Raw genomic sequence first — 23329 nt, 5'->3', positions numbered from 1 at the left:
ACCATAACCCCAACACTATCTCCAGGGTGGGACAGGGATGAGCTTGAAGATGGCAGTCCCCTGGGTGAGAAACAATACTTTAGCCATGGGCATAACACCAGTCCCTAGCAGAAGGTCTATGGTAAGGCCAAAAATCCTCAACCACCAGCCAGGGCCAGAAGCAAATAAGCACAAGTGCAAGGCCAGAACCCATACAGCTTCTGGGCCAATGGTTGGGGTGCATGGATGGGGGTCTCAGGTGGGGCTGGTAAGGATAATTAGTGCCTATTAATGCACTCAGTGTCTCATGCTTTAAAAGTGCTGGAGTTAGAGCTGTGTTTTCTTTAGAAGGTTTTAGTCCAGGTTGCAGTATCTTATTTGCTTCCTACTTCCTAGAAGTGCTCCTCAGGTAGGTACCATGCTATGGTAAACCTCTGTGAGTTCAGAGACCTAAATATGCTTTACTTCATGCTTTTAATGCTGCTATGCTATGACTGCTATTAGAGAGCAGGTTGCTGGTGGAACAGGTCTTCTGACAGTGCTTTGAGAGAAAGCTATAAACTTTTTCACCAGTTCTTATAGTTTTAGTTTATAGACAACTAGTTTAACTCTGTCAGCAATTATTGAAGGCTCCGGGTGAGGGTGGTGAAGCCTGGCAGGTGGCTGGATGTTGCACAGCTGCTCCTTAAAAATTCAGATCTGCTCACAGTGAAGAAGGTTGTGGATGGGTTACAACCTTTCAGTAAGCTGTCTTTTTTGAGGTGGATCTGGCTGTGTGCAAGTGCTATGAGCAGAGCATGGCACTTCTAGAGCTGTGTGGGTGGACTGACAGCCCTAAATGTGTGAGGGATATATCTTTTGTCAGAATGACATCTGAGATCTAGGTGTATAGAGGTGCTAGTGGGTGACCAGGTCAACCTGGAGAAAGTGTCTACTGGAGGTCATGGTGCTGTGTATGCCCCACTCACTCCATTGGTATGCAGGTCTGAGAAGAGTCAGGTTTGCCTTTGGAGGAGGTCTGGGAGCTGTTTCCAAAATCCAGTTGTGAACTGGGCCCTCTGGTCAGTACTGGGAGGCTGAGGCACCAGCAAACATGCTGCAGTGGATGTTGGGCTGTGGTCAGCTTCCTAGGGGAAGTCAGCGGCCCCATCCCAGCCAGGCCTCAGCCAGGTGCTTAGCCCTTCAGATTGTCCTCTGGCATTCTCTCCCCTTTTTGTGAAGAAAATAGCTCCCACCAGTGAGTGTCAGGAACTTTTGGTATGAGCAGTCATAGCCCAGTGCACTTTTCCTTAAAGAAGCTTAAAAAAAAAATCAAACTCCATACCTTGATGCACACATTTTATCTAGTAATTAAAGGCTCTTATCACACCAAGCTCTGGTTTAAAAATAGTTCACAATCCCCCATGGACTACAAAGTGAAAAAAAGTCTTTAAGCAATGTATGATAGAGAAGCTTATGTATTTCCTATCACTTCTGCAAGCTGTGTGGAGAGCCCTTTCCCAAGGAGGGAATCTGGAGAGACAATGTCAGTGGGAGAAGGAAGAGGAAAAGAGAATCACAACAATGAAACATTCATTCCTTTCTAAAATAAAAATAGCTTGAACTCTTCATGCATTTATCGTTCCAGCTGGATGGGGGTGGAGACACCCCTAGTGCAGAAAGATTCAGAAGGAACCAGTGATGAAGTCCCTCTTGACTTAAAGCAATCCACTGTGAAGGACCCACGAGGTCAGGCAATGACATGGGGTTTGTCCCCTTCCCTCTAGGCTTGGTGGTGGCTGTTTCTGGAGCTCTTTTCTCCTAGGGCACCAGAAGAAGCAGGGCTAGGGCCATCACCCTCTATCTACTATTTTTAGCTGTGAAAAATTAAAATTCAGTGTGCTGATGAGGAAACCAAGGTGGGTTTTGCAACAGGAGAAACCTGCCTTCCACCTTACCCTCCACAACCCTGAGGCCTCTCCAAATTTTGTCATTCCCAATTTCTGAAAAATATCAGCGTCTGTGTGTGGAGTACCATAATGCTATGGTTAGAAGTGCATCCTAGGAGATGGCCAAAGAATAAAAGTGGGCATTTATTGCTTTATTCTCCTATTGATTCAGCTTGATGATGTAGCATGGGCAAGGCCACCCTGTGTGGCCGTGCTGCAGGAAGGCCTGCTCCTCCCCGCCTCTGCACGCCACACACATCACCCAAATTACACGCACAGCTGTTCCAGCACCAATTAGTCATGTGATATTTGAAACATCAAATATTCTTTCTCTGCTTATCAACACTGTAATTATGGCCTGTCAGGGCTTTACGCTCTTCTTAAAATAAACATCCAAATGCTCGTGTTAACCCTTCAGTGCTGTGCTGCTGCCTTCCTGCAACAGCTCAGGGACCTCGGGGCCCATGGCATGGGGGGCAATAGGGGGATAAGGGCAGTGATGGGTGTAGGACCTGAGGTGCCAAGGCCATGGTTAGGCCCCTAGAGCTCTCAGCCATCTACTTCAAGGCCTTAGCAATATGTCAGCCTTATTCCTTTCCCAGCATACAACAATTTTGAAGCTAACTTGGCTATGACAAAGCCTTGCAGCATCCTGGGCAGAAGAGATACCTCATTTGAGACCATCTTTTTCTTTTTTTGCCCTGCCAGATGTTTTTTCTATTTAATTAAAACTTTACAGGAAATAACCATATTTTGATTCTGTTTTCATTTTGCGTACTAAGTCAGTTTACTTTTGAGCCATTGTCCAAAGCTGCTTGTGCTTTCAGTTTATGAAAAGGGTATGAAAAAACAAGGTATGAATTTAAGACTTCTGAGAAGAATTTTTTTCTGCAGTTTCGTGTAGGAAAAGAGGCTTATTTTCTCAGTCAGCACTAGTGCTAGCTGATGCTGATTGCACAGCCCCAAGCACAACGCAAAACCTCTCACCCAGGCAGGAGATGTAAAGACTTTGCCTGCTTTGTTTCAGTGGCAAGTCAGCTCCTGTGCACTGGGCTCTGTACAAGATACAGCTGCTGCCACCCTCCCTGGAGCTGCTGCCCCGCTGTGACCAGTGCTGTGATGGCTCGGAGGCCTTTTGGTGCTTTGGGGCTGCAGGAGGGAGAGGTCAAGCTTTGCTGAATATGTGCAGCAAGTGCGCGCACTGCTGCAGGCTGAATTTTGCAGATGCAAATGATCTGGGTCATCCCTCCCAAGTCACCTCTGCTTTTTCATAGGATGAGCTTGGCAGCCTGTACTCACAAAGGACTGCGGCTGTGTCTGGTTGGGAACAAGGGGCTACCCTGGGATACCCCCTCTGACCTCACAGGGCACTGGGGCCCTGGGTGCCGTTTGGGCTTTGAATTCCCCGGCACTAAACTTGCCCCAAATGGCTGGTAAGTGAGCAGAGGCTGCAGCAGAGACCCTGTATGCTTGCTGGCTTTGAACAACAGGCCAGCTCTGTTCTCCCCTTCCTGGTGACCTTAGTCTCTCCACTCTTCACGCTTCCGTTGGCTTTGCTATGCAGCATTCTGTTCAGAAACTTGATGCTACTCAGCGCACTGCAGTTAATAGTGGTGACGTGCAGGCTTGTTTTTTCCATTATTCTCTATTGCTGCTTAATGACCTAAACATCTTGTACACTTTTGATAAGTTGGCTGAGGTGTACAGATTCAAGTCCAGGAGCTTCTCCCACACAGGGCCCTTGGAGCTGAGCAATGAGGCAGCCCATCTGCAGCACTGAGGGCATGGCAGCAGCAAGGTAGCTGTGTCTCACTGTCCTGGGAGCAACCCTGCCTTGTGGGCACAGTTCCCACCTCACACAGCAGCATGGAGGCCCTGCCTCAGCAGAAAATGCCAATACAGGTGGTGGTGTTGGCTAGGAGTAGCTAAGAGAAGCTCACCTCTGTCTCAGCTTCTCTTTCTGGGTGCCCCATTTTATCCCAGTCTTGTGACAACTTATTTAGTGAAGGGCAGAGCCTGGCTTGCATCCTGAATAGCAGCTCTAGCCCAATCTGATGCTGTGTCTGTGTTGGGAGTCACCCAACTTGCACTTCTATTATTTATAAGGATAATCTGACCTCAGTGCCAGGGAAGGTTATGGATCAGATCATCACACAGCACATATGGTGGCACTAAGGGACATGGCTTAGTGATGGGACTCGGAAGCACAGGTTTATGGTTGGACTTGATCTGGAAGGTCTTTTCCAACCTAGATGAATCTGATTCTATGATTCTAAGGATATTTTAAGAATGTATTTTCAGGCAATCCTTTCCTGCCATCTATTGTTTTGCCTTTCTAGGGTGGCAGGAATTATTTGTTTACAACAACAAAAAAAAAATGAATGAAAGTAAGAAATTACTTTAAATTTCAAACACAAGTGGTCCATTGAGGCTTGGTGTGGGCAGAGGGGATGCAAGGCACGGTGCTTGGGTGGCACTGGTGTGGCTCGGGCAGGTCAGCTGTGAGCTGAGTTGCCTGACCTCAGCACCAGATCTTACAAATTCACCATCCAGCCTAGCAGACCTGGAGCCTGTACCTGCTGCTATGTGCTTAGACACCCAAGGATAGTGAGGATGCTGTTGTCGGCACTCATCCCTTACAAGGCACAGGCAAATTGGCTTGGACGTGCTGACTGCTGCTGGCAGGTACCCAATTAACCTTGCTAATCAGCTGCTTTTTGAGGAGGAAAGTGTACTGCTCCTGCAGGGACTTCATTTTTTACTTCAGGTTGATTGAGATTCATGTACTTCAATATTTTAGCATTCCTCTGTTAACAGTATTGGGTCTGGCTGGAATGTGAAGGGTTTTTCCTATGCCAGAGCAAGGCAAAGTTTTTCCTTGGAAGCTGGCATTCCTGCAAATCAGGTCTGGGCTGGGGAATGCTGAGAACTTAATACCACTGGAAGAAATATAGAGAGAAAGAGAAGAAAACCTATAGGGAAGAGCCTCTCATGGGATAAAATAGCAAAGAGAAAACAGGATTCAATACAGCATTTTGTAGAGCTCTGAAGTTCACATGTGTTTTGCTGAGGCTGATCCCACAGGCCCCAGCTAAATGTGGGTCCTGCCAACTTGCATGGTAATTTAAAACTCAAAGATAAACTGCGCTGGAGAGTGCTGGTGCCTGTCCCAAAAGCACAGAACAGCTTTGGTTGGCAGGGTGGGCTGGAAAAGCCTGGACTTCAATTATTGACTGCCAAAGAATGTGTATGCAAGGGCTGCTGCCTGGTGAGCCCCTCGGCAGCAACCAGCCCCGGGGGCACAGCTGGTGGCAGCAGGAGAGGGGTTGGACTTTGGATGTTATAGCACACTAAAACCAAAACTTGGCCCAAACCAGGGCTGCATTAAAGTTGGAACGTTTTATTACTCCTTTTTCCAGAAAGCACCCTGCAAAAGGAGCATTTTTTCAGCTGCATCATGATGAGCTGCAAACCTCTTCTGCAAGCCTGACCTGCAGAGCCAAAAGTCAGTCCCCAAATTTGTTCGAGAAGGACATTCCACCCACAAGTACAAGCATATGCATTTATGGGCTATACTTATGCAAGAAAACACTATAATTTTAAAGGCTGTCTTTTTGCCAGAACACCTTAAAAGAGACCATCTGAACATCCAGGCGTGCAGCTCCATCTCTGGAGCACTGGTTCAAGGCATCGCTGGTCCCCTCTTCTTTCACTTGCTGCCCTTAGCCCTGCAGAAGTGCTGCTGAAGAGGAGAACAGCTCTGTCTTAGCACTCACTGCTTAAGACTGGAGGTGGCCTGAAAGATGTGCTCTCTTTATTAAATAAAATCACTTCTGAAGGTGTTTTCTCCTGGCTGAATTTATCAGTTTAAACAGTTCAGTTAAAAGGCCAGCAGTGTCCTTAAGGGTGCTGTCTTTCATCACTGATGAGAAGATGAATGCTGTACAGACGGATCGCAGAGAGATGACAAATAGCATCACATCCGGAGCTCAAAAATAAAAAGGGAAGGAAAAATTCCCCAAGCAAATATCTTCCCCTTCTCCCTGTGTTGCTCCAACCACACCATGCACAACAGCACATCCCTGCATACCCTGTGTATGTCCTTGGCTTAAAATTTCTTTCTTGTGACTGGATCATAAAGTTTTTGTGGCTGTACCCTGCTCAGTTCCCTATCCTGTAGGGATTTGGCCCTGGAGAAAAGCATCCAGAAATATCAGCCTATCCCTGCCTGTCATGGCCCTGTGCCCCTGGCTGCAGAGGTGATTTTTCCCTAGAAAACAAGCCATCAAGTCACTCCTGGGGCTCATGCTGACTTTGGTAACTGTAAGGTAGCTTTGGCTCTGTATGCCTTGGCTTGTCTGTGCTCAGCACACTCAAACAAGAGCAGAAGATGACCTCATGCCCAAAGGTTCATGTCTTTGCAGCAGTCCTGTAAACTGTGAACCTAGAGACTGTACTCTTGAGGCACTCCAAGCCCAATTGCAATTACACATGGACAGTGAAGCTCATGTCCAGGCTGAATCTCACAGTCAGGGGACATGTCAAAAAGCCTTGAATGGCTGTACAGACCTCACTGAAGTGCACTGAGAGGCTGTTTTATCTCCCATTGAACCCAGTAATGTTGAGTAGGTAAATGTAATTCATATTTTATTTTTCTGTTCATAATTCTTAAGGTTTCAAAACTTGCATATCCTCATTTGTTTCCTAAGGAACAGGAGATGTTACACAGTGCAAACTTGTTATGCTTTGGGATTGCATTAATTTTTTATATTTCATATGCTGGAGTTATTCTGGAGTCACTGAGCATGAGCTCTGCCAGGTTCAAGCCAAAAGATAAAAAAAAAGAAAAAAAAAGTGGAGACATTAAAAGTAAGCACACGAGTGAGAAAGACTCTGTGACTCTGTCTCCACTGTCTGTGAATGAATAGTCACCATAGTCACCAGGGGAAAAACATTTTGAAAAATCCAGGTAAATCAATTAGTTTTGCTTAATTTCCTCCTCACTTTCATTGCCTTATCGTGTTTCACCACATTTTGATAGAACATGGTGCTGTGCACCATGGCTGCTGGTGGCTGAGAACTGCTAGCAAATCCTGGTGGACACTCATGGCTTATCTGGGGGATTTTTTGGGAAGAATCCTCTGTGCCTGTACTAGTAGAGGAATGGGACTCTATGGCACTGATGGTTAGTTTTGAGAAGTTCCAAACTTGTCAAGTGATTGACGCCCTGATCTTTGGCCTGGCTTATGAGTAAGGCCAGGCTGAACTGGAGGAATGTGGGCTCTGGTGGCTGTAAAGTCTGTATGTTGATTAGTTTGTATTTTGTTTGACTGGCCTTCACCAGGACACCTTTGTCCGTGGGGTGCGGTAGGAGATTTTGGGGGGTAAACTCAGCCCAGGTGCTGGGGCTGGTGGGGGCATTTGTTCTGCAGCACTTCCCTGTTTCTTTTGAAAATATGGACTAAAAATCTAGAAGTAAACTGGTCCTGTTTCTGGGTCAGAAACGTGTGAAAACAGTCAATCTGGAGCTGTCAAAATGTTTCCATCAAGCTGCTTTTGGCTTGGAGCTGACCTGCTTGGGCTACTGCCCCTTTGGAGATGAGCCCAGTGCTTGTATTGCACCAGCCTGGCCATTTCGCTGACTCTTGGTGGTGTCAAGAAGGAGAAGGATCCACAGGATTTTGGGGAAAGGAAGGCTCTTCATCAGCCTCCCTTATTGTAATGCTCACCACCCTCATGGCATCATGGCAGTGTTCTCTGCCAGAGGACATCAGAAGTCTCTTCTCCTGTCCCTGTTGTGTGGTAGCTTGGTTGTGACCCCACTCTGGGTGCCAGAGCTGACTTTGCAGATGCTCTGCCCCAGGAGAATGGCTTAATCTGTGTGTCTGTGGTGTCCACCTCTGAGCTGGGCTGCTCGGGGGCTGTGCAGGTGTCTCTGGATAGAGCTGCCTTGAGTCCTGGAGAAGGATCCAGACAGCTCTGCTGGCAGAGCAGCATTTGGCAGCAGTGCTAGACGGCACCGAGGGCACACCTTGAACAACAAGGGTTAAAAAAGATGTTGAACAATGACTCATTAACTAAATGTCTTTCATCTGGGGCAGGGCCAGGGGGCCTGTGGAAAAAATGGCACATCGCTGTGTAGTTAGAGCTGTATCCTAATGTGCACGTGCACGCGGCGCTGCGGGAAGGCTATTCAGGCAGCTCTATTTCTGGCATTTTGTAACTTTTCAGAGCTTGCTTTTGCAACCTGAATAATATTCCCTTAAATGTAGGGTTTGGGTTGCCTTTTTTTTTTTTTTTTTGGATGTAATTATAATCTTGTTCTACATAATTTAACAGCGTCAGGGCAAGAGATTTTTATCCAAGTCTGGAAGTAATTGTTGGACTAGCTTGTTAAACAGCTGAGGCAACACGAGGAGAGGACAAGGGTGCACATTTCCAGCCATATAACGAAGAATAGGACAAGCCCACCCTGGGTGTGCACAAAACCTTTGTGGTGGATGGGATGGTAGTGAGTTTGGGGCAGTGATTAAATCATTGCCATGTTCATGGCTCCTGAAAGTACTGTGCATGAGTGATAAAGGTCACTACCGAGATGTCCACACAGGCATGGAAGGGATTGTGCAGCCCGCTATACCCCTCTGTTTGTGGGCTGCTTACCTCCTGCTGCTGTGCTGATAGATTAGCAGCCCCAAGAAGGCAGAGGAGATGGAAGAAAATCTGTTTTTGTGGCTGTGAAATGCTGTCCTGGCTCCAGAGGAGCTGTGCCAGGTGCCTGGCCCAAGGTGGGCTGCCATTTACTGCTCTTGGTTTGAGGGTTATTTCAGGCATGGGACTGCAGGATGTGGGCTGGGGATGTGCTTCAGCCTAGCAGAAGGGTTAGTGGTCAATGGCTGCTTGAGAGGGCCCTGGAAGGTTCTTCCTTAATCTCCTTTGGGGACCATCAAGCCATCGGTGGTGATGGGTCCATAGCAAGCCACATGGTAATGGCCGACTCCAGGGCTGAAGGACAGGTGACACCAAGGCCTCCTTGTCCAAGCATCACAGTTTGAATTAGTGCTGACTCCATCTACATGGATCCTAAGATGGGAGGTGGATGACTCTTGGGTTTTTCTTCTCCTGCTGTCCTACGCGTGTTGACCGGCATGGCCAAGTCACGCTGGGAGAGAGCCCAGAAGTGGTGGGAGGGGACTCTGGAAGGATATGAGGGAACAACAAATTTCCTAGATCATTAATTTGCTATTTGTGGCCAGAATGTTATTGGCTCGAGATGAAGGACTGCCAGCGACAGCAGCAGAAATCTGGGACTGCAGATGTTTTCCTCCTTAAGGTGACTGCTCAGCAGCACCAGGCTAATGGCAGGACACGGGGACATCAAAAGCAGCGCGTGCCTCCCGAATTCCTGCTGGCAGACAGGGCTATCAAACATAGGCGTAAAGCAAGACCCTGAATGAAGGTTTTGCTCCAGTAGAATTTCCTTAGCTTCAGGAGGAATTTTGATGGAGTACAGACCTCCTAATTTTGACAGGAGAGTATCTGAATTCCCTCTAATGGCAGTTCTAATTTTGATACTCCTTAGCACGGGGAAAGCCTTTTGGATAGCTCTGCCTGTGTCCTTAATAGGACGTGTCTGACTTAAAGGAGTGAAAAATGGAGTGTGATGGAGTGTTAGCAGAAAATCAGGTTTTTGAACAAGGTTGGTCAAATTCTTTTTGCCTGCAGCCATCTCCATCACGACTTCTAACGCGGCTTCTGCTCGCCAGCCAAGTCCTGTGCTGCAGGGCACTCTCCTGCCTGCCCCACAGTGCCACTGCCCCCAAAGCCCAGAGCTTCCCCTGTTCCTTGTGTGGGTTTTGCAGCGCTTGCATTCCCTCCTTGCCCACCACCCAGCTGATAGTACTTAGGTCTGCTGGTTTATTGTGGAGCCCCAGGGCTCACCCCGTGGGTGTGCTGTTGGGGGATCTGAGCGCTTAAATATTTGGCCCCAAAGCAGCTAAACATCATGGGTTTGGCAAGCTGAAGACAGGTTGTCTGTCTTCAATCCCTTGTCTTTGATGAGCTGAGGAGAAAAAGCCAACAGTGACTTTGGAGAAGTGGTACCCTTTTGGTCAGTAGAGTTATGCTGGAAATGTTTCCACTGCATTTTTCTGCAGCACTTTTATTTTCCTTTAGGTTTTTCTTTTAAGGTTTGCCTGGCACAAAGACCTCTGACATGGAGGTACAGTCCCCATGCTGTCCCAGGTCGGGTATGAGTGAGTGTAGGCTGTGAGCACCTGCAGGGAGGACAGTCCCACCACTGGTCATGTCCCTGCCTTCTGCATTGATTAATTCATTGGGCTGCTTTTGAATCCTGGTTTGTTTGCGACCAGTGGAAGCTTGGCTGCTGATCTCAGCAGAGGGAGGTCAGATGTCCAGGCTGGATAGTCTTGCCTTGGAATTTTTTCTCTGTTTTCTCAATACTGAACACTCAATGTTTAGTGTCTGGTTCAGCAGCGTTAATAACCAGCTGCTCGCAGCAGCTTTACAGCTCGGGTGGTTCTTGGGGCATGCCTCTGGGGATAGCAGTGGCCAGACTGAGGGCTGTGTGTCCCGGCTGGTCAGGCTGCAGCACCCAGCTCAGTCACCAACTTTGTCTACCTGCGTTTTTCTCTGTGTGTGCTTTCCCACTCTCTCCTAAAGGCTCTTTAATAGAAACCTGGACTGATGCGACTTTTTAAAGGTAGCTTACACACTACACAATGACAGTGCTCATGGCAGGTTACTGGGACTGTGTTTCACTGCGGGGCAGGAGGTAATATATAACATCTATAACGTCTGGTGCCTGGAGGTAAGAGCAGGGTGCAGGGCAGGAGGCAGCGGGTGCTGGGGGACAAAGAGCCCTGCTGCTGCTACTGCCTTGCTTTCCCTCCCGTCTTTGAGCATATGGCAAAGCTGAGTTTTGCAGCCTTCTGCGGTTTTAGCAAGCTCCCGTTGCATTGTTCAGCTGTCTGCCTGTATTAATGACTTCGAGCCTGCTCTTGTAAGGGGAGTGATAAAGGTGTTGCTGCGTAGTCGTCATGCTTTGCTGCCTGCTTAATCTGTGATGAACGTAACGGAGCTTATGTGTGTGGTGATTAAAATCAGGAGTGCCTTCCACGTGGAAGTGTCTCAAAGCCTTCTTCCTTCTTGCCCGCTTTATTCCGAGTCCGCAGCTGAGCAGCAGGCTCAGCACAATCCATCCTCTGTGATCTGGAGCTGCGTGCAGGTGGCTGGGTGGTAAAAAGGGCTTTTGTAATTGAAAATAGAATAGTAATTGCAGTTATGCAAAAGAATAGCCAAGTTGGAGACTTTAAGAAGAGGGATGATGAAACCTCCCACTTTTTCTCATATACGTTATTGCACGATATATTAGAAAATCTACCCTAGGAGACTTTTTTCTTTTCTTGAACATTTTAGCCTGAGCTGTGTGGGAAGCTTTTTTTTTTTTAATTCCATGACATTTTAGGTGATTTTTTTCCTATCCTGCATATGGCTTGAAAAATTAGAATTTTATTTTTTTTTCCCTAAAAACTAAAAAACCTGAAAAAAGTGAAGTGCAGTCAATATAAAGAGCTCCCTGGGATAGTGGCTGATCACTCTATTACAGGTTCAGATTTTTTTTTTTAGTTTCAGCTTTGTGCATTTTTCCCCCCAGACCAAATTAATGTAAGTTTTGAAACAAAATGTTGTTTTGTATTTGGAACTAGTTTGTGGTGAATTGAGTGGCAAAACCAGCATCTTAGTGTTTTTTTTTTTTTTTTGTTTGTTTTTTAAACAGTTTTCCCTGAAATGTATTGGAAATGGCAGCTGTTTCTGGGGGGAAAAAAGGCCATAAAGATTCTTTGCCACCTATAGCAGCAGCTGATCCTGCTGTGCAGGGTGAACTTTTCTTATCTGCTCCCATAGTCCTGACCTGTCCATAAATATTTCACACCTTCTGGGGATGCTTCTATTTCTCACTTCTTTTTCTTGAACTTCCAAAGTAAACAAACCCTTTCTGTGCTTTGCATGAGAAAACCAGTTCCCTGTGTCTCCTCAGTGTTTTTATGAGTCACTTGCTGCTGCTCTGCCTGGAAATGGCCTCACTTCTGTATTGCTGGCTTTGTAGAGTTTGCAGAGCATTTTGGAATAAGCACCTCTTATCTTTTATATTACAATAAAATACCCTAAATTCTCACCTGAATAAAAGTAGTTCAGTTAAATATATACTCACCTACTAGCTCCCTGGATGAAAACGGAGAACTATAAAAAGTATGCAGGCTTGTAGGAAGGGTTCTACTATTTATAACACTTTTTTATTACATTTTGAAGAAATCTGATTCATTAAAAAAAATAAATGTTGTGAATTCACCTGGCAGCATTTCCAGTTTTGAAATCAGACCTTAACAGGTTGCTGGGGACATTAGTACCGGGAGCTGGCCCTGGGAGCGCTGCCCCTCACTGCACCACTGCTCCTCTGATAAACGCTGCTTTCCTCCTCCCCCTTGCCTTCTAGTTTATTAGCTGATAGGGGCTCTGAGGCTGACACTTTGCTTTACTTGTGGTTGCAATCACTGATGTTCTCTGGGATGACCTGGGCTGCTGGTGGCTGTGTATGTGACTGATCCTGTGGCTCTCTGACTGTTGAGGAAAATAGAAGAAAAGAAATAGAAGAAAAGAAATGTCACCAGTCAGCATCTAAAAAATAAATTCTCCAAACTGTTCAGTGAACCAAGCAATTGCCAATAGCTTTGTTTCACATCAGAGGAACTATTATATTTATTTTTCAAGCTTCACTAGTAAGAAAACTACCCCCCTTTTGATTTTCAACAGGCAACATCAGCTCAAACTGAAAAATGGGAACATCTTGTTTTCAAAACATTGAAACAAAATAATTGATACTTCCCCCTCCTTTTTACTTTTTTCCCAAACAACCAAAACTTGGCAGAGTTTGTACACAGTTGTAAAATGATTGGGTACACCGCAGACTGCATGATGCTGGGAAGTGACATGCTCAGGGTGCTCAGTGAAGCAGAAAAGTGTTTTTGTTTTTTCTTTCACCAGATCTATGATAGATGATGAGCAGCACAGGGGCTAATGGAGAGCTGATGCTCTCCTGCTTGGATTCTGAGACTGGAAAGTTGCATTGAATAGCTACAGCTGTGTTAACAGGGGCATTACTGTATGAGGGAGGGAATCAGCTGTCCAGTTTTTAAGATGCTATTACCCCCAAATTGCCATTCCCTCCAGAGGTTATACTAACACAGTTGTAATGCTGTAAGGTCTCAGCTGTCATAGTAAAACAGGTGCTAGAGTCCCCCTGGACCAGGCTGACACCAGCCGGTGCTTTCTCACTGTCTTCTTCTATTGACCTTTGCTGTGGCTTGTGTTGTGGCAGCAGCCTTTGGGTTTGGGACGCAGACTTTGATATAACTAAATATTGCTGTGCTGGCTGAGAAACCTCCCCATTGTGCTTGCAGGGCTTGTCTTTGGCTGCCTTTAATGTGGCTGTGTTGTAAGAGCAGAGTGCCCCGAGGTGGGGACATGCAGGCAGCAGTGTCCCCAGCCTTGCTTCAGACTTCGTGCCAGGTTTGAGATCACTGCATTGGTGGCTCCTCGAGATGTGCAGCTCTTGTTTCCTGAGTGCTCTTTCCACCTTTCTGTATTCACCTCCAACTCCCACTGCTTGTGCTTTGGGTACATTTTGTGAGATAAAAGTGATGTCTCCTCAATTAGAAAAGATAAACCCAAATACGCTCTCTGTTGTCCTAGCTGGTGACATTTACTGGGTCTGCTGCAAGGTGCCAAGTTTCAGAGAATTACAGCAGGGACGTTCACACTTCAGCTTCAGATTTAGATATTCCAGGATAGAAATAAGACCTGACATAAATAATCTAATTAAGAAAATAACAACTATTAAAAGGCCATGTGAATGCGGCACCTGGAGCATTACGCATGCTTTAAACCCCACAGGGATGCCTCATAATGCCTTTTAGCACTGCGCTGCTGTTTTCTTGTGGCACTTTTCCATTCAGGGGTTTGGCAGCCCTGGCTGCTCCCTCCTGCCCCAGCTGGGTGAGGTATTTGTGCTGGGGAGAGTCAGGACCAGCCTCAGAAACATGGCGGGGTTGCATGAATACTAAATTTTAACCTCAAAGCTATGCAAATTGGGATTTTTTCTCATCATTTGTGCTTTCTACAAGAATATCAGTTCATTTTGCAGGGGCTAAAAAGGATATTAAAATGGAGGTAGAGTAAGCACAGGCAAACATCCCCTCTGAAACACTACCTCCTTGGGGCAGCAGGAGTTGTCAAAATTACACTTGCCGTGCTAACACTTCAGTGGGGGGTTAACTGTGCCAGTGATCAGGTGGGTAATTCCCTTCAAAATTACTGTTTTACCTCACTCCATCCAATTACCCAAGTTATTTCGCTACCCCACAGATCTCTCTGTTAACGTCAACAAAATGATTACAGACAGCAACAGCGTCAGGATGCTTCACCCACAGGTGAAACGCTGCTGGCACGACACGTCGAAGGCAGCGCCTGATGTGTGAGTGTCAGCAGCAATCAGCTGTCCCGGCCCCGCCACCGAAAGGCACTTCACCAGTAGCTGAAGTGTCACGTGTGAGATAGGAGAGTGGCTTTCGCAAACCCCTCTGCTTGAAGGGAACCTAAATGGGCCAAGATGCCTCAGCAGTGCGGCTGGCAGGGCCTGGCCTAGGCGCATCTTGTACCCTGCAAGTTTGGCCACTTGGGTTTTGTGGTAACACCAAGTGCCTGACTCCAGGCAGCAGGCCCTGCGTCCCCATTTGGTTTCTGCAAAATCCCACAGATTGATCAAAAAAAGCATTTTACAAAGAAACCTTTTTGAGTTCCCCATTGCATCAGTGCTCCTAATTTCAAGGCACTAGGAGCTACAGACAAAAGTCTAATGAAACAAGCCAGGTCTGAATGCAGAAGATATTGAAATCTGGAAGATTTAATTTAATTTTTTTATTACATATTTTTGGAGCCCTGATTATACCCACACCCTCCAGGAATTATTTTACCTAAGGAAAATTATACTACTGATTACAAGATTGCAATTTCATTTTCACTGCTGAGAACTCTCTTTTTTTTTTTTTTTTTTTTTTTTTTTTTTTTTTTTTTTTTTACAGCTCATGTTACACTTGCATGACTTGTAAAGTTTTGTAACATCTTGTTAATGCTATGCTATGGAAAGGTACTTATATATAGATGAACGAGGCAAAATACTTTCTTTGCAGTCTTTTTGAGGGAAAAAAAGTGATAGTTTCTTGGTTTGAATAGGCCTGTAAATGATTTCTTTGAACCATTGGGTAGTGAGTTCACAGCCTGCTCACAGGAGTTGCCTTGCATTTGTCCTTCAGGCTAAGTACAAAGTGAGAAACTATGAGAGGTGTCTTTAAACACAACATAAGAAGGAATGTTTTCTACAGGGGAATAAAAATATATTATGCGGAAATTGCGACTACAGCGTGCATGGAATTAGACTGGCAGGATCCCTATAGTAAATATCTGACAGGCAGAACAACATATTAGTCAGAATTTGAGTTTTTCCAATAAATCATTTCACCTGGGCATTTGAAATCAAAATTCACTTCAGCCAGCACTGCATTCTGCGTTAAGGTCAGGAGAGATTTCCAGAAGCACTGTGATTATTATCTAACAATTCAATTAATGGAGCCATAGAATTGGATGAGATTTTTGTCATTTCAGATGTCACAGCAATAGGGACCTTTGACTGCAACAACATCATGAATATTGGATAAGATCCTGCAGTGCCACTCCTCCATGTTATGATCTTATCCAAGGCTGAAGGTTATGAATACAGGTTATATTGTTCACTTTTTCATTGGTAAAAACAGAAAAAAACACCCCATAATCAAGTTCCAATACACAACTAGATATAATATAGCTTTTCTTTATATATATATATCTGTATATATATCAAGTAAAAAAATCTAAAATAGTTGGAAGTAAAAAATGAAAAAATAGCTGATTGTGTTATTTTTTTTTTTTTTCTTTACAGTGATATGGTAGCAAATACAAGACAAATGAGTAATAAATCTTTACATACGGTGTTCTGGTCCCATCTCCATCAATAGGGCTCAGACTGGAGTAGAAAATGGAACAAGGTGATTTTGTTGTGTGTTTTTTTTTTTTTTTTTTTTTGGCTACAGCTTCTGCAGATAACAAAGATGCTGTTGGTAAGACAGAAGAAAATTATAGCACTAAATAAAATAAAACCACAAAGTGTTTTGCAAAAGACCTTAAACACCATACGGTAAAATTTACTTCTGAACTGAGGGAGGCTGTTAATACTGCATGCTTGTCCCTGTCCCTAAGATATGTCCATTTTGTGCCACCTAACAATAGAAAAACCTCTGGTGTTTCTATTTCTTTTTCTTTTTTCTTTTTTTTTTTTTTTTCCCTGCAGCCAATAATAAACAAGCAAAACCACAAATCCATTGAATTGGACTGAGCCAGAGGTGAGACCTCAATGATGCACAAGTCATTTGGACAAAGCTGCCCTTTGTCCAGAGTGAATTTCCCCAGAATCCCTTACAGTGAAAAAGCCAATTGACTGAGCTTGGCAAATGGTCACACTGAGCCCAATTTTGGCTGTAGAAAGGAAAGAAGTACTAGTCTCAGCATAAAACAAGATCATATAGACGGTCAACACAAAACAGTATTTTTTTCGGTTGTCTGCATAATAATAACATCATGTTTGCATATAGAACAGCTTTTGCATTATTGCTCTACTTATAAGAATATAGTAAGGAACTTAGAACAGACTTGCACATTACAAACTTAAGGTTCTTTGGTGAAGAATGAGAAAACAGTATTTTAGCGGTAATTGAATCTCAGAAGTTTTCATTCTTATCTGTTGATCCTTTGGATTCTCTCGCAGAGGAGGGAAAGGTATTGAGTCAGCTTTACCATCGCGACGATGGCAACGCCACCGATCATCATGCAGGTGGGCCAGAAGAGGGAGTGAAACAGTACATTAGAGCTGTATAGTTTGGTCAATATTACATTCTTCTGAGAGCCTTCGGGGTCATAGAAGCAGGAGAAGCGTTGGTACTTTCGGAAGTTTTCCATCACAACGTTCACCAGCGACAGGGATTCTTCGTAATTCTTGCCGCACTTGGGTATATACGAACACTGGGAAGAAATCAGAGGGAGAAAAATGCATCTTCAAACCAGATACTATGTCTGTTTTCAGGTGACAAACAGGAGAATTCAGAGATGATTATGCTTCTCAAAAGAAACATAATGCTATTAAGTCAGTAATACATTTATCCCAGGCAAAACTCACTGTTATGTACATCTAAGGAATTTCCCATTGGAGTTCCTCCAAGTGCTGTACAAACATTAGTGCTTTAATCTGCACAGCGGCCTCATGGATAGGTGAATATATTATTATTGCTAATTTACACATGCAGAAATGGAACTGATGAAGCACCTCTTCATCTTAAGTGGTGTGTGTATTCTTGCAGTGAGATGGGTAATTGGCTCGCTGTAAATACAAATCTGGTAGATTGGACCTCACTTGCATTGGATCAACATGATCTGAGGCACGGGAGTTCTCTCACAGAGGGAAAGGCCCCAAAGAGACCTTAATACAAATCTTCCGTTAGGGGCAATGACTCAATTAAGAACAAATGTAAAGTCTAGGAGAAAATGGATTTTCTTAGGGATGTGGCAGAAGCCTTCCCTTCAGCCTCTTGCTGGAGACCAGACTGGCTGCTGGGGTGGCCCTTGGGCTGTTGCTTAACTTGCTCATGGGTCCCACCACACTCCCCTGCTGCACTGCTGGTCTCATTTGTATGGGGTGGTAATTAAATTTAGATAATTTAATGAGAAAGAGTAAATTTTTTTTGAATGGAAAAGACATCTTGATTAAAATAATGCAACCCGTGAGTTTTTATTGTTTTAATGTATAAACTTTACAAATGTCCCTCAGTTCTTTTTCATAACTGTGCTGTGACTTTTCATAACATACTGAGACAAATCTCTAGTCCTAATAATGATCAAAAGATTAAGCTCATAACAGGATTTGATTGATTCATTGGCAGGTTTATTAGCCCAGAATATGATTTGAAGCACGGCAGGAAGATTGTCTGGCGTTAGCAGACTGGAGCATTAATGGTAGAGCATGTCAGCCTGCCATTATGAATATTTCATAGAGCTCTAGAAATTAGAGACGGAAAATATCAGAGCAGTAATATCTCATCCATCTTCCCAGTGGATGCAGGACTGCTCCCCCTGGATATTGTCTCGCACTCTGTTCAGATTTGTCTTAAATTTCCAAAGCCACAAGCCCTCTTCCACTGCCTATGACTCTTCAGTACATCAGAATCTAATAAGTAGGGGAAATTTTTCAGTGAAGCTGTGCCTCATTTTCTTTTACTGAATTATATGCTGTCACTGTCTTAGCAGTATTTCCAGCTCTGATGTTTAGGTGGTGGGTGTTTGTTGTTGTTTTGTTTGGTTTTTCAAATTCGGTGCTAGATATTTTTGTTTCTTGAAGTCCCAACTTTTACTGTCCTGAGGGAAGAGATTGAGTGAGGACTTGGCCACTTTTTCCAAGCTCTTCCCTCAGAAAACAGCAGCCACCTAAAAGCCCAAACAACAACAGATTCCTGGACTCCAAGTCTGCAGAAACACCTCAGGAGTGCAGTAGGGAAGGTTCTGCAAGTCCTGGCTTCCTGCAAGCTGGACTATTTTCCAGACACTTTTGTAGGAGACCTGATGCAGCAGCAGAACTTGAGCTGCTGCCTCTGACGCCTGATGGCCCCGAGCCACCAGCCGTGTTGGGCTGGCTGGGCTGATTGTGCCAAGAGGGTTTGAAAATACGAAGCCATGGAAGTCAGTTGTGCAAGGGAGGTTGATGTGTTTTGTCTCTCAGCCCAGGCTCCTTGTGCCAAAATCATCTCTCCCTGTGCTACAGCCTCCCGTGTGCTCTCCGAGATACAGTGCCCTTCACTCCACGTGCTAGTGGCCTTGTCCCAGTTCCCCTGAGCATTGTGTAGGTGACTGGCAGGCAAGAAGGCAGACACTGATAATGGGATGCTTGGAGTGTTTCCTTTGTTTTGATCACCATTTAGTTTTCTCCAATGCCTGGCAGGGAGTTTTGTGTCTATCACTTACTCTGTATCTGTGAATGTAGCCTGCTAACTCTATGCTGTTTTATTACACTTCTGCATTGTTGAACACCTGGGAACCTGCAAACATGGAAGTAAACTTTGTGTCTCTGCCTCCAGTAAGGATTCTGTGACACAACATGAGAAAAATGGCTCTTGTGTTACTTGCAGTCTGATCACAAGAAGCATGCCCTAGGTAGATATAAAGAAAACTTATATTTCCAGCCCTACTTTTCTAATTTAAAGGATCAGTCAGTCTGTACAGGCTGTCTACCTGTGGGTATGTCCAGTCCAAAGCTCTGCTCAATGAAGAGCTGCTCAGGGACTTATCCAGTCACATGTGAGTATCTCCAGGGATGGACACCACACAAATCTCTGGGCAAGCTGGAGGCGGTGTTGTTTAAGTCAATGAAGTTGACTTCTGCAGCAGGAGGCACCGTCTCTCCCCAGATTTTGGCTCTCGAGCAGGTGCAGCTACTGCCAACAGCCTACTTGGTATCACACGTATGGAGCACTGCTGAGATGGGCTGTGCTGGTCTGAAACCTGGAGGCTCTGCTGATCCCAGCCAGGCACAACAAGTCAGGTAGTTTACAGCTGTTGAGAACTCGTATTCAAAACTGCATTTGGATTCAGGTCACATAATCAGCAGCAGCATATCAGGAAAAGCTGGGAATCCTCCTGAGAGCAGAGCTTAACCTGTAAAACAACCTTGGGCTGGAGGAGTATTAACTGTGCCTACATTAAATTAGGAAGAGGAGGTGGCTGGGGGAATTTCAAAGTCTGTTTTCAGCAAATAAAAATCATCAATAACAGAAAGTGAAGATTTATGCTGAACTTGCTGATTTATTTGAATCCAGTGGAGCACAGAGACTGATCTGATCTATTTTAACCAAATCACAGCATGAGCATCACTGGATTTTACTTCTGCCCCAGCAGAAATTTGGGTCTGTCCTGGCTTGCAAGTGCCGTGGAATGAGCTGAGCGTGCCTCATTTCTGCACTGACACCAAACTGGGCTGGGGAGCACTGCTGCATTTCACACTTCAGATCCAGAGGACTTCATCTCTCAGCCACAGGAGCTAATTATCCAGCAGAACAACCGGCCCCGTGCAACCACTCTGTGCTTTGACTCATTTTAATATCACTTCATCTTAATATGCAGAAGTAATTTGGTCTACCGAACTGCTGCCATAAATAGAAACACAATAGGTTACGTTGTCAGCAGCCTGACAATGGGGCTCAGCCTTTGCGGGCTGTGGTTTGCCGAGCTCCTGTAGTTTGGGGTTCGGTGACCTTGGGTAGCAAAGCAGTCAGTGCAGCTCTGGCACTTGCACGCCCACTGCCTGAGCTGCATCCTGGCTCACTGCAGCCTGCAGACCTTGGTACCCAGGTGCTGTAGGGGCAAGGAAGGGGTGATGGGGAGAGGGCATCCTGCCAGCCTCGCCTTTGTGGCCGGAGGGATGCCGGCCATGCATCTGCTGCCTTCACCGCAGCCGCCAGGCGGGAGCTGTCTCGGTCCCACCTGGGCTGAGTCACACTGGGTTTTGTGGTTGTTGAAGCAGAGAAAGGAATTCTTCTGTGAAATATGTTTTTGTTTCAACGTCTGGAATTGGAGAAATTGTGCAAGAAAGATGGGCTGGCTTCTTAGTCTGTCTTTTATTTTTGTGCTATGTCTTTTCTCCTGACAGTCTCTCCTCTGTAAACTTTCAGCATCTTTGCACCGCCAGCAGGGATAAGTGCTGTGCCATGGCCCCAGCAACACAGCTGACCTCAGCAGAGACTGCCAGGGCTCAGGGTTTGTCACCAGAAATGCAGACGGAGCCACGTCTGCTGCCAGGCACAGGGCTCTCATCTCCCTCTGCCGCCTTGTCTGGCCCTGCAGAAATGAGGCCGTTCCTATTCTTCTGCCCCCCTGGGACCACCACCCCATGTGGGATGTGCTGTGCTCTGTCCGGGCTCTGATTTCTGCTTTCTCTGCTCAGTGCTTACCAGGGAAGCAGGAGCTGGAAGCGTTATATCGCTTTACAGGAGGGAATGGTATAACAGAACGAGCAGCCCTGCAGAAACCCACTTTGGAAGAAATTTCATTCTGCACTCCTACCTCAGAATTAATTTTCATTGTTTCTTCGTTGTGGTAGAGCAGAAGCTTCTGGCCGGAAGAAGTGAGATTGACGTACACCTGGAGGCAGGGGTACTGAGAGATTTTCCAGCAGTCTGGACCGCAGCTAAATGAGCAGTTGAAGCTTTCTGTGATGGATGCGTTGAGAAGCGAGCACTGAGCCTCTTCCGTCCAGACGCTAAGCAGACAAAAGGAGATGTTAGAGCATGGCAAGAATGGGCAATAAGTGCTAACTGCAGCTCAGCCTTCCCATCAGGGATATACCTGGGGCACCTTGCAGGCTGATGGGACACACTGTGGGGCTTGGAGCAAAGGCTGGGCTTCCTCATGTCACACATCACAGAGAGAGGGTATTATTCTGCAGTCCCTACCATTTGTGCTTTTGGCACAAAAATACCTGATTCACTTACTCCTATGTGTAAATGAAAAAGGAACTCAGACTGAAGAAGGTATCTGAGATCAAAGGGAATCAGCAGACAAGGAAACGGAGCAGCCTGCCCTGGGGAGAGCAACTTCATGACGGGGCACTGTGAACCAAGACTCAGTGGTTCACCACAAAGTCCAGCTCAGCTTAAAGTGGGGGACAACTTTGCATTCCGGGGGTACGGATATCCATATGCACAAGCCCCCAGTAGCACACAAGTGGTACCATTTGTAGCTCTACCAGCAGGAAAGCTTTTCTGGTAGCAGCTTGCCTGCTTTTCAGTAAGTTAAATCTCCTGATGTAGTCGTTCTGGGGGATTTCAGCTTATCTCACATTCACTAGAGGTTAAAACTGGCATGAGGGAGCCTGGGTATGTACTGTCACTGTTCACCTGGGTTTTCTGTATGTATTTAACAACCTATGGCTGTGTTTTCCTTAGGGAGGAGAGCGCAGCCTGTCCCTGGCCACAGCCAGGAGGAAGCCGAGGTCTGTCTGCTCCGTGCTGAAGCCTGCAAAAGGCTTTCAGTGATAAGTGATAGCCAAGATTGCTGACTAATTCTCTTGGTATTTCATTTTGGCAGTAATTACGCTTGTATATTCTGTTTTACATTTTTATTAAATTATGCTATGATTTCTGGAGGGAAATCGAATGAAAGGTTTCTTTTTTTTTTTTTTCTTTTTTTTTTCTTCCCAGGAAGCATTCTGCTGGATGGGTATTGCTGTCTGCAAAGGAAAATAGCCCCTAAGGAGATCTGGCTGCGCCGAGAGACGTGACAGCACAGGGTAACCTTCGTTTCCTCACTTTAACTTGTATTCATGTATGGGGAGGATAAACTAACACGTACCTACAACAGACTTGTGAAGTTGGAATATGTGGTACTTCATAGGTGCTTTGGTATCTTCTGGCAATTTTTCACATAGATTGTATTATAAATCATCTTTCCACATGAGCAGTTCTGACCTTAGCAGCCTCTACAATTGACCCTGGTATTGCTAAAAGGTCTGGGAGAGCAATTTGGAAATGCAAATACTCTTAGATACTTAAAAGGGCTTGATCCCTATCTTCAAAAAGCTAAACTTTGCCTGGATTTAAACAGGGACAAATACCTTTATCACACAACTAAGATGCTGAAAATCAGCACAGTTTATCTTCATGCATTGTGGGTTTGTGGTTGGTTTTTTTTTTTTTTCTTTATTGGGGCAGGGTCAAGAAGGAATATTTTCCTGCAAGTGCACCATTAGAATGGAGGATATTCATACCAGTTACCTTCAGGCACTAATTGTGCATATCTAAATATGAAGCCTGCTGGGGATAAGCCATCATGTGCCAGGTATTGGCCACTACCTCAGAGTGGGTTTGGGCATGACACACCAGCCTTTTGATCCGCAATTATGCATTTTTCATTCTCCTAACTTTGCTGATCAGGGCAGAAAAAACATTGTTGACAGCCTTATTACAGTCTAGGCTGAATTTTAAATAGGGTTGGTGCTTGAAAACTGCTTTCAAATACTGCTAATGAATTACAGGCCAAACTTTCTGCTCAATATCAGAGAAGAAAGCCAGAGAAAGACTCAGAAAAATTAAGTACAGAGCAGTAATGATGAAAGATGATCCTTCACTTTCAGCAAATTACTCTATTTTGGGAGGATTTCACTTGTTGACATGAAAGCAGTAACCTACATGGAAAACTACATGCTCCAAAGCAGCTGG

The 23329-nt window shown here is 45.3% G+C and overlaps 1 protein-coding gene and 1 long non-coding RNA gene across 12 annotated transcripts in view; one reads left to right on the top strand and one right to left on the bottom strand.

Annotated features, from left to right (window-relative positions):
* Positions 1–288: 288 nt before the first annotated feature.
* On the top strand, positions 289–17600 carry LOC137860963 (uncharacterized). Of its 2 annotated transcripts, none has more exons than XR_011099287.1 (3): positions 289–388; positions 15958–16063; positions 16840–17600. It is a non-coding gene; the product is annotated as an uncharacterized lncRNA (long non-coding RNA). The 2 variants fall into 2 exon arrangements; XR_011099286.1 differs by having other exon boundaries at positions 16366–17600.
* The window catches only part of LOC137860961 (calcium-activated potassium channel subunit beta-2), a 128444-nt gene continuing 121182 nt past the window's right edge, over positions 16068–23329 (bottom strand). For all 10 annotated transcript variants that reach the window (XM_068691837.1, XM_068691839.1, XM_068691843.1 and 7 more), the window contains 2 exons: positions 21177–21372; positions 16068–17093 (listed from right to left, as the gene is read on the bottom strand). In XM_068691837.1, coding sequence (XP_068547938.1) covers positions 16809–17093; positions 21177–21372 — 481 coding nt within the window. In that variant the 3' untranslated portion in view covers positions 16068–16808. The remainder of the gene's footprint in view (positions 17094–21176; positions 21373–23329) is intronic.

The sequence above is a fragment of the Anas acuta genome, chromosome 9 (assembly GCF_963932015.1).
Source record: "Anas acuta chromosome 9, bAnaAcu1.1, whole genome shotgun sequence".
Classification (NCBI taxonomy): domain Eukaryota; kingdom Metazoa; phylum Chordata; class Aves; order Anseriformes; family Anatidae; genus Anas; species Anas acuta.
Note: the sequence above shows the minus strand (reverse complement) of the source record. Positions and strands in the feature narration are given on the sequence as shown.